This window comes from Hypanus sabinus, chromosome 23 (genome assembly GCF_030144855.1).
Source record: "Hypanus sabinus isolate sHypSab1 chromosome 23, sHypSab1.hap1, whole genome shotgun sequence".
Classification (NCBI taxonomy): Eukaryota; Metazoa; Chordata; class Chondrichthyes; order Myliobatiformes; family Dasyatidae; genus Hypanus; species Hypanus sabinus.
The window spans coordinates 35,042,549-35,056,432 of NC_082728.1; the positions used below are offsets into that span (position 1 = coordinate 35,042,549).

The 13,884-nt window shown below is 42.1% G+C and overlaps 1 protein-coding gene across 1 annotated transcript in view; it reads left to right on the forward strand.

Moving 5' to 3' along the window:
• The window catches only part of pik3r5 (phosphoinositide-3-kinase, regulatory subunit 5), a 104,932-nt gene that overhangs the window by 37,231 nt on the left and 53,817 nt on the right, over positions 1 to 13,884 (forward strand). The window contains exons 3-4 of the mRNA XM_059948711.1: positions 2,197 to 2,297; positions 13,786 to 13,854. Coding sequence (XP_059804694.1) covers positions 2,197 to 2,297; positions 13,786 to 13,854 — 170 coding nt within the window. The remainder of the gene's footprint in view (positions 1 to 2,196; positions 2,298 to 13,785; positions 13,855 to 13,884) is intronic.

Here is a 13,884-nt window from a genome sequence, read left to right on the forward strand (position 1 = left end):
CCTAAATGATCCCAAATCAGTAGTAATCATCAAATTTCCAAAAGATGAAGCATTACATAGATTTAAAGTAACATGAATTCTGCCACTTCTGTTGATTTGATCAAACAGTTTTATTTTAAAGGTGAAACCAAGCAGTTTTGATGTTAAGGAAAGGCTGTCGTATTAGTTTCAGTTGCTCTAAAACTCGAGCTTTGTCTGCAATTCCTTTTTGCGCCTTGAGCAGCACTTTTTTTTTGCCATTTTTTAGCATTTGTTTGTTTTTTTAACGAGGCCAAGTTGCTAGCCCAAAGCACAACTCAGCATAGATGGAGTGCATGAAAGGAGCCAGCCAGATTCAAACTCTGGACCATATGCCTCCTAGTCCCATACTTAATGCCACTACACCACCAGGCAGCAATTCATCTGCAATTAGCTGATGATAATGAGAAGAATTCATCAAGCCTTAAAACCTGGCTGTGTTATTCTTGGGCATTAAGCAGCAAATATTATACATTAAATTAGATATATGTCCTATAGTGTCACCTAACATGTGTTTTCATAAAGTAATAGTGGCACTTTAATACAAATTGTTAAATGAGCTAAGTTTTAATGTGAGTCTTAAGAGCTAAAGAGAGAATGATATTTGGGGGGGATTCCTTGGCGTAGGTATCAGAAGGTGCAGTGATTAGTGATGGAAGCATTAAAAATGGGAATGAACAAGACACCTGTTTGGCTCCTGCTTATCTGGTGACCATCACTGGGAGAGGCTACCTGAAGATAAAGGATGGGCAGGATCTAGATAACCAGTTTACATATTGAAGCTGCTGGAAGTGAGAATCAACCAGGATGCAAAGCTTGTCCGCGGCCAAGTTTGTGGATGATACAAAGATGAGTGGAGGAGCAGGTAGTGTTGAAGAAACAGAGAGTCTGCAGAAGGACTCACACAGATTTGGAGAATATGCAAAGGAGTGGCAGATGGAATATAGTGTCGGGAAGTGTGTGGTAAAATCTGTCATGCCCAGTTGCAAAAGGAGGAGGGCTGGGCATGCAGCTAGCAAACCCAACACATAAAAGCCCAGAGCCTCCCGAGGAGAGGAAAGATTTTTGAAAATGGGCTACATTTGGGGAAAGGTTGAAATACTGGCTTAGGACAGAGTATTCTGGTGAGCTGCTGAATATAGGCATTGACTATTTTCTAAAAGAGGAGCAAATTACGAAATCAGAGGTACAAGGGGACTTTGCGCAGAATTCCCTAAAGGTTAACTTGCAGGTTGAGTCAGTTGTAAGGAAGGCAAATGCAATATTAGCATTCACTTTGAGAGGACTAGCATATAAAAGCAAGGATGCAATGCTGAAGCTATGTAAGGCATTGGTCAGACTGTACTATATGGCTGGTGGTACATCAGCGCAGGACTTCGGGGCGAGAGGTCCCGAGTTCGAATCCGGCTGGCACCCTTGCACGCTCCCTATCCATGCTGGGTCAAGCATCGGGCTAGCAACTCAACCTCATAAAAAAACAAACCTGGCGAGAGATGGGCTCTGCCAGGTTTCAGATGCCCAAGACATGCTGTACGATGAGCAATCACCATTTGAAGATGAGTGCAAAAAGCTTGTCATGACGGCGCCCCGATGACTCCACCAGGAATGAAAGGGTTATCGTATGAGGAGTGTTTGATGGCTTTGTGCCTGTACTCACTGGAGTTTAGAACCGTGAGGAGACCTCTTTGAAACCTGTCAAATATTGCAAGTCCTAGATAGACTTTCTAAAGTCAGGAAGTGTAGAACAAAACAGCACAGCCTCAGAACAGAAGGATGTCCCTTTGGAACAGAAATGAGAGGGAATTTCTTTAACCAGAGGGTGAACCTGTGGAATTCTTTGCCACAAGCGCCTGTGGAAGCCAAGTCATTGGTTATACAGTATTTAAAGTAGCGGCTGATTGGATCTTGATTAGGCAGGGTGTCAAAGGTTATAGAGGGAAAGCAGGAGAACTGGGTTTAGATGGATAATAAATCAACCATGATGGAATCAACCATGACAGAGCAAAATCGACGGACTGAATGGCCTAATTTTTATCCTATATTGAATGGTCTTCTGGCAATACCTTCCATTTTTCTTTCATTTCCATTCAAAGGGACACTTACAATTGATCCCAGAAAGTTAATGCAAGGAGTTATTCCTGTTCTTACACTGTGAATAAACCTGCTTTTCTTTTTCAGCTGGGCTCTGTGTGAACCGTTGGAGCCTGGAAGAACTTGTAAGCAGAGATCCCCAGAGCTTCTTAATCTTGATTGAAAAGATTTTGCTCAAAACTAAAGAGGTAAGCATAATAAAACATCAGCATCAGGGAGGTTTTGGGGGATTTTCTAACTCTGAAATTAGGAGATTTGACCGGTGAAATTTATAGCGTGTTAATCAAGAAATGAAACAAAGTACTAGTTTGATGTTATGCTCACATGTATCTTTAAAGGGCAGAGTTCCAAATCTGTCTCACAAGCAGTATTTTGCTTGTTGTTGGGCATCATGAAATGAATTTTTCATTGGAGGCTTGAATCTGAGGTTTGTAAAATTATAAAACAATTTTTACATTAGTCATCTGATGTTTTCACTTGATAATTACCAATTTAGACCAAGATATCTGGTGTACAAGAATTTAGAGAAATAATGATCAAGACTACGTTCTGTGATTACTCATCTGGGTTTTTTTTTGCCGAAATAACAGACAAAAACAAATATGCGTAAGGAGCTACATGAACAGTTCTGTCATAGGGAAAATAGTGGCTGTTGGTGTTCAGATGTGGGAAATTTCAGCACTGGCTTAATGTTGGACAACCATTCTGTCAAATTTGATGTGGTCGATAGAGTCTGCAGTGACAACTAAGGTCACTTCAGATGAATTTGTCAAGATAAATAATGATTTACCAGCATCTGAAAGTTAAGTGTTGAATCACTGTGAAATTGAGAAATGTACCAGTTAGAAATGAATATTCTCATCTTCATTTTGTTGACTTAAGTGTAACCATGGCTCGCTGCTGTGAAGAGCCATGTGCAAGAGCATAGTAAGACCATTGTGTTAGTGTCACTGCTCTCGTTCCATTCATCAGGCTCCTGAACTAACATGGATAACTTCAATGGCAATTATTTATTTATTTGTTGAGCTATAGTTGGAATTGGCTCTTGCAGTCCTTCGAGCTGTGCCACCCAACAACCCACCAAATTAATCGTAGCCTAGTCAGGGGACAATTTACAATGACCAATTAACCTACCAACTGTAGTCTTTGGACTGTGGGCAGAAACTGGAGCACACAGAGGAAACCCACAGGGTCATGGGGAAAACATACAAACTCCTTAAAGGTAGCAACGGGTGCAAACTGCTATACTACCTGCAGACTCTCTGTCAACTCGTTCACTGTATTAATTTTGATTTGCACATTTATGATAGGCAGTCTTCATTTTTTTATGTAGAGTTTGTCATAAAATTTTATTACATTTCTTTAATTTCCTTGTAAGCACCTCCAAGAAATTGATTCTCAAAGTAACATATGGTAATATATATACCTGGATAATAAATTTACCTTGAATTTTGAACATTTCTGCTGCTGGTGGTGGTGCTGCTGCTGATGTTGTTGGTGTTACCTTTAACTGATAGTTCATCTTCACAGATGGAGCTCCCATTTCTTGTTTCTTCTGGGGCAACTGATGAAATAGTTTCTTCTTGAATTTCAGAATATGCTGAACCATTTCAGAAGAAAAATCAAAAGTTGGGGCCAGGGTTTTTCCAATTAAGGGCTGCAGATTTTCTTTTTTTTAAGGTGTCAAAGAAGCTTGTTTCTGGTGACTATTCATAACTTTCATGGCCACTGTCACAAATGTTCATTTTTTTTGCTTTGTATTTAAATTCCCAAACTTCGTTCGCGAACTCTTGCCCATCCAGATTAGTTTCTTGATCTTTCATAACCTAACATTGTCTTGTTCTTGTCACCATAATCCAGGCCAAATAGTTTCATATCACTGAGAACAAACAAACCTTAATAATTACAGAGTTATATGAACACAGAATATAGAACAGTACAGCTGAGAACTGTCCCTTTGGCCCGTGATGTTGCGACAACCCTTTATCCTACTCCAAGATCAATGTAACCTTTCCTCCCACATAGGCCTCCATTTTGCTTTCATCCATGTACCAATGTTTTGGAAGTAACTGAAATACAGAAATAAATTTTCCCAATTTGAAATTAGGTGCAAAGCTGGACTTGCTGCTGAAAGTTTGAATATATTGTGGGGCACGTATTCTGCACATATGCTAATATGCCTTTATCTTCAAATGCAAACTGGTTGCAAATTTGCAGCTCAGTGATAAACAACACTTTGAATCAGGTATACCTTCCTGTAAGGTCTGTGTGAAAATTCTTGGTAAATGGTTCACCGCAGAATGCTTATTTTCGATGGTTCATAGTTTTTAGTTGATGTCATAACCACAATAAGTAAAGCTCTACCTTACCCATGTGTTTGTTGATTTTCATCTGACCTCTCAGTAAACATGTTGCACAAATGAGTACTAGAACACCAGCATGATTTGTTACCATTATGGACAAGCTGGCACATCCATGACCTACTGAATAAGCAGAGAAGCACCTTTTCAAACAGACTCATTCAGCTCCGCTGTCACAAGGATTATATCAGAAAATCTTTCCTATCAAATGCAATAAGCATATACAACAGTTTGTCTCTGTGCAACAGGTAATCTAGAAGATTATAAGGCTAGCAGGAAGGAGCTTAAGAAAGAAATTAAAAGAGCCATGAGGGACCATGAGAAGGCCCTGGCAGACAGGATTAAGGAAAACACCAAGGCATTCTACAAGTATGTGAAGAGCAAGAGGAAAAGACGTGAGAGAATAGGACCAAACAAGTGTGACAGTGGAAAAGTGTATATAGAACCGGAGGAGACAGCAGAGGTACTTAATGAATACTTTGCTTCAGTATTCACTACAGAAAAGGATCTTGGTGATTGTAGGGATGACTTACAGCGGACTGAAAAGCTTGAGCATCTAGATAAGAAAGAGGATGTGCTGGAGTTTTTGGAAAGCATCAAGTTGGATAAGTCACTGAGACAGGACAAGATGTATCCCAGGCTACTGTGGGATGTGTGGGAGGTGAGGGAGGAGATTGCTAAGCCTCTGGCAATGACCTTTGCATCATCAGTGGGGATGGGAGAGGTTCTGGAGGATTGGAGGGTCGTGGATGTTGTTCCATTATTCAAGAAAGAGATTAGAGATAGTCCAGGAAATTATAGACCATTGAGTCTTACTTTAGTGGTTGGTAAGTTGCTGGAGAAGATCCTGAGAGGCAGGATTTATGAACGTTTGGAGCATCAGAATATGATTAGGAATAGTCAGCATGGCTTTGTCAAAGGCAGGTCGTGCCTTACGAGTCTGATTGAATTTTTTGAGGATGTGACTAAACACATTGAGGAAGGTAGAGTAGTAGATGTAGTATATATGGATTTCAGCAAGGCATTTGATATGGTACCCCATGCAAGGCTTATTGAGAAAGTAAGGAAGCATGGAGGCAGGGGCCCAAGGGAACTTTGCTTTGTGGATCCAGAACTGGCTTGCCCACAGAAGGCAAAGGGTGGTTGTAGGATGTTTCATGTTCTGCATGGAGGTCGGTGACCAGTGGCATGCCGCAGGGATCTGTTCTGGGACTCCAGCTGTTAGTGAGTTTTATAAATGACCTGGATGAAGAAGTGGAGGGATGGATTAGTAAATTTGCTAATGACACAAAGGTTGGGGGTATTGTGGATAGTATAGAGGGCTGTCAGAGGTTACAGCAGGACATTGACAGGATACAAAGCTGGGCTGAGAAGTGAGAGATGGGGTTCAACCCAAATAAATGTGAGGCGGTTCATTTTGGTATGTCAAGTATAGTATGGAATATATGGAATATAGTATTAATGGTAAGACTCTTGGCAGTGTGGAAGATCAGAGGGATCTTGGGGTAGAAGTCCATAGGACACTCAAAGCTGCAACATAGGTTGACTCTGTGGTTAAGAAGGCATACGATGCATTGGTCTTCATCAATCATGGAATTGAATTTAGGAACCAAGAGGTAATGTTGTAGCTATATAGGACCCTGGTCAGACCCCACTTGGAGTACCGTGCTCAGTTCTGGTTGCCTCACTATAGGAAGGATGTGAAAACCATAGAAAGTGTGTAGAGGAGATTTACAAGGATGTTGCCTGGATTGGGGAGCATGTCTTATGAGAATAGGTTGAGTGAACTCGCCTCTTTGGAGCGATGGAGGATGAGAGGTGTATAAGATGATGAGAGGCATTGATCGTGTGGATAATCAGAGGCTTTTTCTCAGGGCTGAAATGGCTAGCATGGGAGGGCACAGTTTTACGGTGCTTGGAAGTAGGTACAGAGGAGATATCAAGGGTAAGTTTTTTACGCAGAGAGTGGTGAGTGCGTCGAATGGGCTGCTGGCGATGGTGGTGGAGACAGATATGATAGGGACTTTTAAGAGACTCCTGAACAGGTACATGGAGCTCAGAAAAATAGAGGGCTATGGGTAACTCTAGATAATTTCTAAGGTAAGGACATGTTCGGCACAGCTTTGTGGGCCAAAGGGTCTATATTGTGCTGTAGGTTTTCTATGTTCTATGTTCTAAGTGAACGCACGTCACAGTACAATAGAATGTTTTTTATTATTTTGTATATGTATTATTATTGCAATTTTGTACTCATTTTATGTTACACTTATTATTCAAAATTTATTATTAATTAAGCACACTGCTAAGTGTGTTTTTAAGTGTTGCTGTAACAAAATAATTTTCCACTTGAGACCTATAAACTATTATTATTATTAATAATATTATTATAATACAAGTTATCCTACAACAATATTGAAACTGATAACTGGTAAACGTTGAGTACTTGTTTAAACAAAGTATTGTCAATATTGCAATGGAATGAATTCAAGTTTGGTTAAAGCACAGAAAACAAGTTGAATTTATAGGGTCATTTTCAGCTTGGGAGTTTATGACAAATGAGATACCACTGCAGATGGCACTGCTTCACAAAATGTACTTAATCTTGGATGTTGAGATGAAGGCCTCTCAGATTTGTTGATGAAGGAAAATGACATGGAAATATGGGCCATGAATAAATTGAAGACATCTTTTAGGGGGATATAAATGGATTATATGAGCCATCCACTTTGGTAGGTAAACAGAAAGGTAGCGTATTTTCTCCATGATAAGAGATCAAAAGTTGTTAAGAACCAGCGTCCTGATTGGAAATTAACAGCCAGGTTCAAAAGGAAGTAAACTAGCAGTAGTATGACAGAAGCAACACCATAGGACCAAAAGATTGAAAAGTGTCCAAAAGCACAAATGCATTCATGGTTTAAGGATCATGGTTCATGGTTTATAAGAATCTTATGCTGCAAACCTGGATTAGTATAACTCTACTTATATCCATTATTGAGCTTTAAAAGCACGTGAAGCATGACTCTTGCTGTGTTTTACTATTATTGCACATTTTCTGATGAAACCACTGACATTGCAACATTGGGTCAGGAACTTCGTGGTGTGCTTCACTAAAACTTCCCTGATGCCATTTCCCTGCTGCGTCTCATGCACACAAAGATGTCATTAATGTGCAAGCATGTTTTGAGCTCTTACTTGCAAAGAACGGATTAAGGGGCCATTGTTATTAGCGATGGTACAATGAATTGACACACTGTGATAAAAGTAGTGAAATGATTTATGTTGTAGTCTGGGGTCTGACTGTAACCTCTGACTCAGCCCATTCCGATTGCCGCTGATCGGGACTCCTGCCTCCTTCCTTAGCCCAGCTACCTTGATTGTGGACCTAATACTCCCTGACTCATCTATCTTTCTACACCGCCTCCCCATATAGATACTCCATGGCTCTGGGGACCTGTGGGTTTCCTCTTCCCATCACCCAATCAATTTCTCATTGTCCCTTCCTCCTTCCCCTTTCCCCCATCCTAGCATGCTACTTCCTGCCCATGTCACTCCACCCAAAGTTAAGTTACTATGTAGAGATCCTTTAACATTGCACAGATAATCTGCTTTTGCAATTTTTTTTTCTCTCTCAGTGATTTCAGCTTTGGCATGGGCATTACAAAAGCAAACATTTAACAGACTAAAATATGTACAACCCCATTTCAGAGCATCGATTTTCCAGACTGAACTTTGTCGTTTTATATTTAAGCATTAAAATCATATTTTAGATTTGTTACGCCTGTAGCCCCCTCCTTTGTGAGAATCACAAGATCACTATTGATTTGGGTCAGGAGGCCCAGGAAATGAGAGGGAGACGTGCGGAATGTCGCGTTCCCTGGCGATATAAAGCTATGGGACATGGCCATTGCCTCTTGAAGCCAAACTTGTGTATTGCAATACTATGCTACGTGGAAGCCCTCAGGCAAAGTGGGCTGATTGAGGGAGGGATTGCATCAACCCCAACCTGATTGACATCTGAGACCCTGTGAGTCAGGATAAAAGAGGGTCTGTGGGAACAGCCCCTCAGGCGCACCAGAAGAAACGCTAGCGATCCCGTAATAGCGGAAGCCAGTAGGAAGGAGGCCACGTGCGTTCGGTTCCATTCGCCCCGAAACCGGTGGCCCTTATCAAGGGAGACTGGCTTTTAGCTAACAACGGGGAAACCAACTCCCAAAAGACTCGAAGGATTGGCTTCATCAAAGAACTGGGCAAGTTTAACCCGTCTCTCTCTCAAACCCAAAATGCTGCAGCTTGAACGAACTAACAGTGACTTTTATATTTCCATCGGACAACACATTATCCCCTAGACAATGATAGAGCTATTTCTTATTGATTATTATTATACCCGCACTTTTAGATTTAGTATTGACAACGTATATTATCTGTATGTTTGCATTGATCTTATTTTTGTGCCCCTTTATCAATAAGTACTGTTAAAAATAGTACCATCAGACTTCAACGGATCTCTCTATCTTGACCCAGGTATGGGGTTCGTAACAAAATTGGGGTTCTCATCTCGAGATTTGACACCAAATTGGGAGGCCAGTGAATCGGGCTTGTAAGTCCAAAACTTGGATCTGGTTACGCAGGTAGCCAGACAGGAAACCAGCAAAGATGGACATGGATGAATTTATAGGAAACCCGACTCTGGAGGCGCTAGAGGCGGCCACCAAATCAGACTTGATAAATTTGGCGAAGGGGTTAAACCTCGCAGAGGTGAGGTTGTCAATGAAAAAGCGGGAGGTGCGAAGGGCAATAACTCAGTATTACATCGAGACGAATGTGTTTGCAGCTGAGGTATTGGAAAATATCCCTGAAAAGGTACCAGCTAGTGGGACGGCTCAGTTAGAGTTGGAGAAATTAAAGTTGGAACTTGCAATTAAGTTAAAGCAGCTAGAGTTAGCTGAGAAGGAGAATGAAAGAGCCGAGAGAGAGAGGGAGTATGCGCTCCAGCTAAAGGAGTTAGAGGTGAGACAGGAGCAGGGAAGAGCTGAGAAATAAAGAGAGCATGAACTTCGGTTAAAACAGCTGGAGGCAGCTGAGAAAGAGAAAGAAAGAGCTGAGAAGGAGAGGGAGGCAGAGAAACAGAGGAAACATGACTTGGAGATGGAGAAGTTACGGCAAGAGCCACGAGTTCAGGGGTCAGACCGAGAGGAGCGGTTCAATGTTAGTCGAGAGTTGAGGTTAGTACCTCCGTTCGAGGAGACAGATGTTGATAATTATGTCTTGCTTTTTGAAAAGGTTGGAGTGAATCAGAAGTGGCATTGTTACATAGTGTGTTAAAAGGGAAGGCGCAGCGGGCATATACGGCGTTGGCCATGGAGGAGGAAGAGGAGGAGAGTTATGGCAAAGTAAAGGCGGCCATTCTCCGGAGTTATGAGTTAGTACCTGAGGCATATAGACAAAAGTTTAGAAATTTAAAGAAAGGATGGAATCAGACATATACCGAGTTTGCCTATGAGAAGGGGGTACTCTTGGACCGTTGGTGCACAGCAGAGATAGTGGGGGAGGATTATTGGCATCTCAGGGAGTTAATTCTGATTGAGGAATTTAAACGTTGTGTTTCGGAGGATATCCGGATGTATTTGAATGAGAAGCCGAATAAGTCCATCTCAGAATTTGCTAAGTTCACAGATGAATATGCCCTAACCCACAAGGCAAAGTTTTCCTCGAATAAAAGTTCCCAGAGAGACCGTGGGAACGATCGAGAAAGTCCGCCGTCTGAGGCAGAGGTCCCGCCGGGAGCTAGTCGTAAGGTTGAGGGGGAAAGGCCAGACAGCCAGAGATTTCCGGGCTTGACCTGTTTTAAGTGTGGAAAGGGGGGACATACTGCATCTAGGTTCTTTTTTCCAAGGAAAGAGACAGGAAAAGGGAAAGCAGCAGTCCCTATCAGTTGTGCCGTGGTAATCAGTAAGTCGACAAGAGAGCCCCGGGTAGACAGAGTACGAGAAGGGTCTGAGACTTGTCTGTCAAACAGAACCGTGTCTACGAGGGAGGGAGACACACCAGTTCCACTATGGATCTGGAGAGACACGGGGGCTGAGATGTCGTTGATCAGCAGTAAGGTACTAGAGTTTGGTCGCAAGACGAGAATGGTAGCTGTGAAAGGAATAAGTAAAGGGACAGAAATGGTGCCCTTACATAAGGTCATTATGGATTGTGGGCTGGTGTCTGGACCAGTTGAAATAGGGGTGCGATCAGACTTCCCGAGAACTGACGCGGACGTCCTTCTCGGTAACGATTTAGCAGGTGGTAAGGTTTGGGCAGCAATGACACTGACAAGCCGGCCGGTGAGTGTTGCGGCCCCGCCCCTAGATTCCAAGATCTATCCCGCATGCGCGGTCACTCACAACATGTCGAGAAAGGCAGCTGAGAAAGGGAGCAGTTTAAATCCGGCCAGTTTCGATTTGGCCGAGATGTTTTTACCGACCCTGTACCACAAGGGTTTAGAGGGTGGTAAAACGAAGAGTAGTAAGGTGAAAGAGGGTAAAGGAGAGGAGGTAGACCTGCCCTTAGCGAGGAGAAAAGTTTTAGAGGCAGAAGATAAAGATGAGAAACAGCTAGAGCTGTTAAAAGGTCCAGGGTTGGACCTGGATGATTTGTCTGGGTTGGCAGAACTGTTTGAAGAAGTTGGAAATGCTGGAGGTGTTCCCGATAATGAAATGAGGGCAGTCCTAGATGAAAAGGGTGCCCTTACCTTGAAGAAGTCTGCTGGGTTGGCAGATGAGGTTGTTTCAGCCCGTAGGGTCGAGTTTACTCCGGAAGGGAGTTGCCCAGAGAGTAGCTGGGAGAATCAGGGGAATTTAGAATTTGGACCGGGTACAGGTATTGAAAGCCTGAAACAGGCCAATGTCTAGTTTGAGTGTGTGCAAGATGGGGATGCACGTGGTACTGAACCTAGTAACGGAGCTCAGAAAAAGTCTGAGGTATTTGATTCAGTTGAAAGGGATGGCCGTCCTTGTGGGTCAGATAGACTTGGTTCAGTGAAGAAAGGGTTAACCTTGGTAATAGTGGGAAGTGGGGGTTCCCAGGTGTTTGTGCTCGAAGGTGTGTTAAAAGTTAATGCAGAGCTCAAAAATGGGGAGATAAATATTATTATTGAAGGAAACGGGAAACATGTAGTTCGCAAATCGAATGAAGAAATTTAAAAACCTGCGGATTGCTTACAGATTAAGTCGGAAGATGACGGCGGGGAGGTCATCAATAGATTCCGTGCTATTGTTATTCCAGAGTGTGGTGTGAAAAGGCAGAATTTGAAATGCTGCTTGAACAAAGAGTTCGAACTGAAAACACATAGGGTGAAGGGTCCTGAAGAGAGGGCTAGCCACCTGTGAAAAATTAAAGAATTAGGTGGAAATTCAGAAGATGGTCTAAGTTTGGGACACGGTGTTGATAAAATAACTCCTATGAAAGAAGCGGGCGAGAGTTTATTTCGCCAAGGTACCCAAGCTCCCCCCCCGTGGGAACTAACCGGAAAAGAGGCGACGGTTAATTTTTAAATAGCAAAAGCCGGTTTTACGGGATTTTGACAAAGCATGTGAATAATAAAGACAACCCCATGGAAGCCTGCCTGTTAAGTTTGAAAGAAACAGAAAGATTAGTATTTGCATGAACTTTTGTGGATACACGTAAGCTAAGATCACAACTCCTTAATTTTTGTTTGCGGAAGGAAAGAAATAAAAATAGGTGGTTATTAAATTGAAGTCTGATGCTACAAGACTTTAGTAAGGTACAAGATGTTAAGATATTAAAGGAAGTGACGCTGTGATCGTTAACTGTTTAGATGCTGAATTGAATGTATAACTGTATTAATCTGTAGTGAAAAGGAAAAGCTTTTGTATTGTGTTAGATTCTACAATCCTGTAAGACTCTGTACTACTTTGTTTTAACTGCTGGTGAAAACGCGATAAAGAAAGGGGGTGTTACGCCTGTAGCCTCCTCCTTTGTGAGAATCGCAAGCTCACTATTGATTTGGGTCAGGAGACCCAGGAAATGAGAGAGAGACATGCGGAATGTTGCGTTCCCTGGCGATATAAAGCTACGGGACACGGCCATTGACTCTTGAAGCCAAACTTGTGTATTGCCATACTGTGCTACGTGGAAGCCCTCAGGCAGAGTGGGCTGATTGAGGGAGGGATTGCATCACCCCCAACCTGATTGACATCTGCGACCCTGTGAGTCAGGATAAAAGAGGGTCTGTGGGAACAGCCCCTTCAGACGCACCAGAAAAAACGCTAGCGATCCCGTAATAGCGGAAGCCAGTAGGAAGGAGGCCACATGCGTTCGGTTCCATTCGCCCCGGAACCGGTGGCTCTTATCACGGGAAACTGGCTTTTAGCTAACAACGGGGAAACCAACTCCCAAAAGACTCGAAGGATTAGCTTCATCAAAGAACTGGGCAAGTTTAACCCGTCTCTCTCTCAAACCCAAAACGCTGCAGCTTGAATGAACTAACAGTGACTTTTATATTTCCATCGGACAACACAGTATCCTCTAGACAACTATAGCTTATTGATTATTATTATACCCGTGCTTGTAGATTTAGTATTGACGACGTATATTATCTGTATGTTTGCATTGATCTTATTTTTGTGCCCCTTTATCAATAAATACTGTTAAAAATAGTACCATCAGACTTCAACGGACCTCTCTATCTTTGCTGGTAATTGACCCAGTTACGGGGTTCGTAACAGATTGAACTTATAGCATCAGATCAGGCCATTCATTTCAAATGGATTATTATACTCCATGTGCCTCACAGGGATATTTACCTGCTCCCTATCACAGTGCACCATTTCCAGGTAGGAAACGTGGGAGAATCTGTTCTCAGACATTCTCTCAAGGGTCTGATTGATATAGGTAACTTGAATAAGGACCTGCACATTTATTTATATTATTTTTACCTGTGGTGGATTGGCATGTAGCTAGGTTGACTGCTAACTACAACTAATTTCTTCTCTGCCTGAAATTGTAGTAAACTTCTGAATACATCTTCACAACAAACCAAGGAAGTCCCCTCCCGTTATGTGGTTTGCACACATGAACCTGCATCCTGCCTGTTTAAGAAATGGAAAACACAATCACACAATACCCTTTCTAGGCTTTCATATTTTTTTTAAAAATGGTAAAACTGCCTTTGAGTAACTGAGACACAAATAAGTGTCAATTTACGCGCAAGTATTATGTACCCATTTGTTTGTATAACATGGCTTTGGTAAATGGTAAATCACTTCAGATGGTAATAAAATGTCTTACGTGTATGAATAATGTTTTGCAGGTGCAAGAGATGTGTCAATATGAATTATTGGTGCCACTGGCTTTAATGTTTTATTCTTCAGCATTGCAAGTAAGTACTGAAGATATACATCGTAGTGGA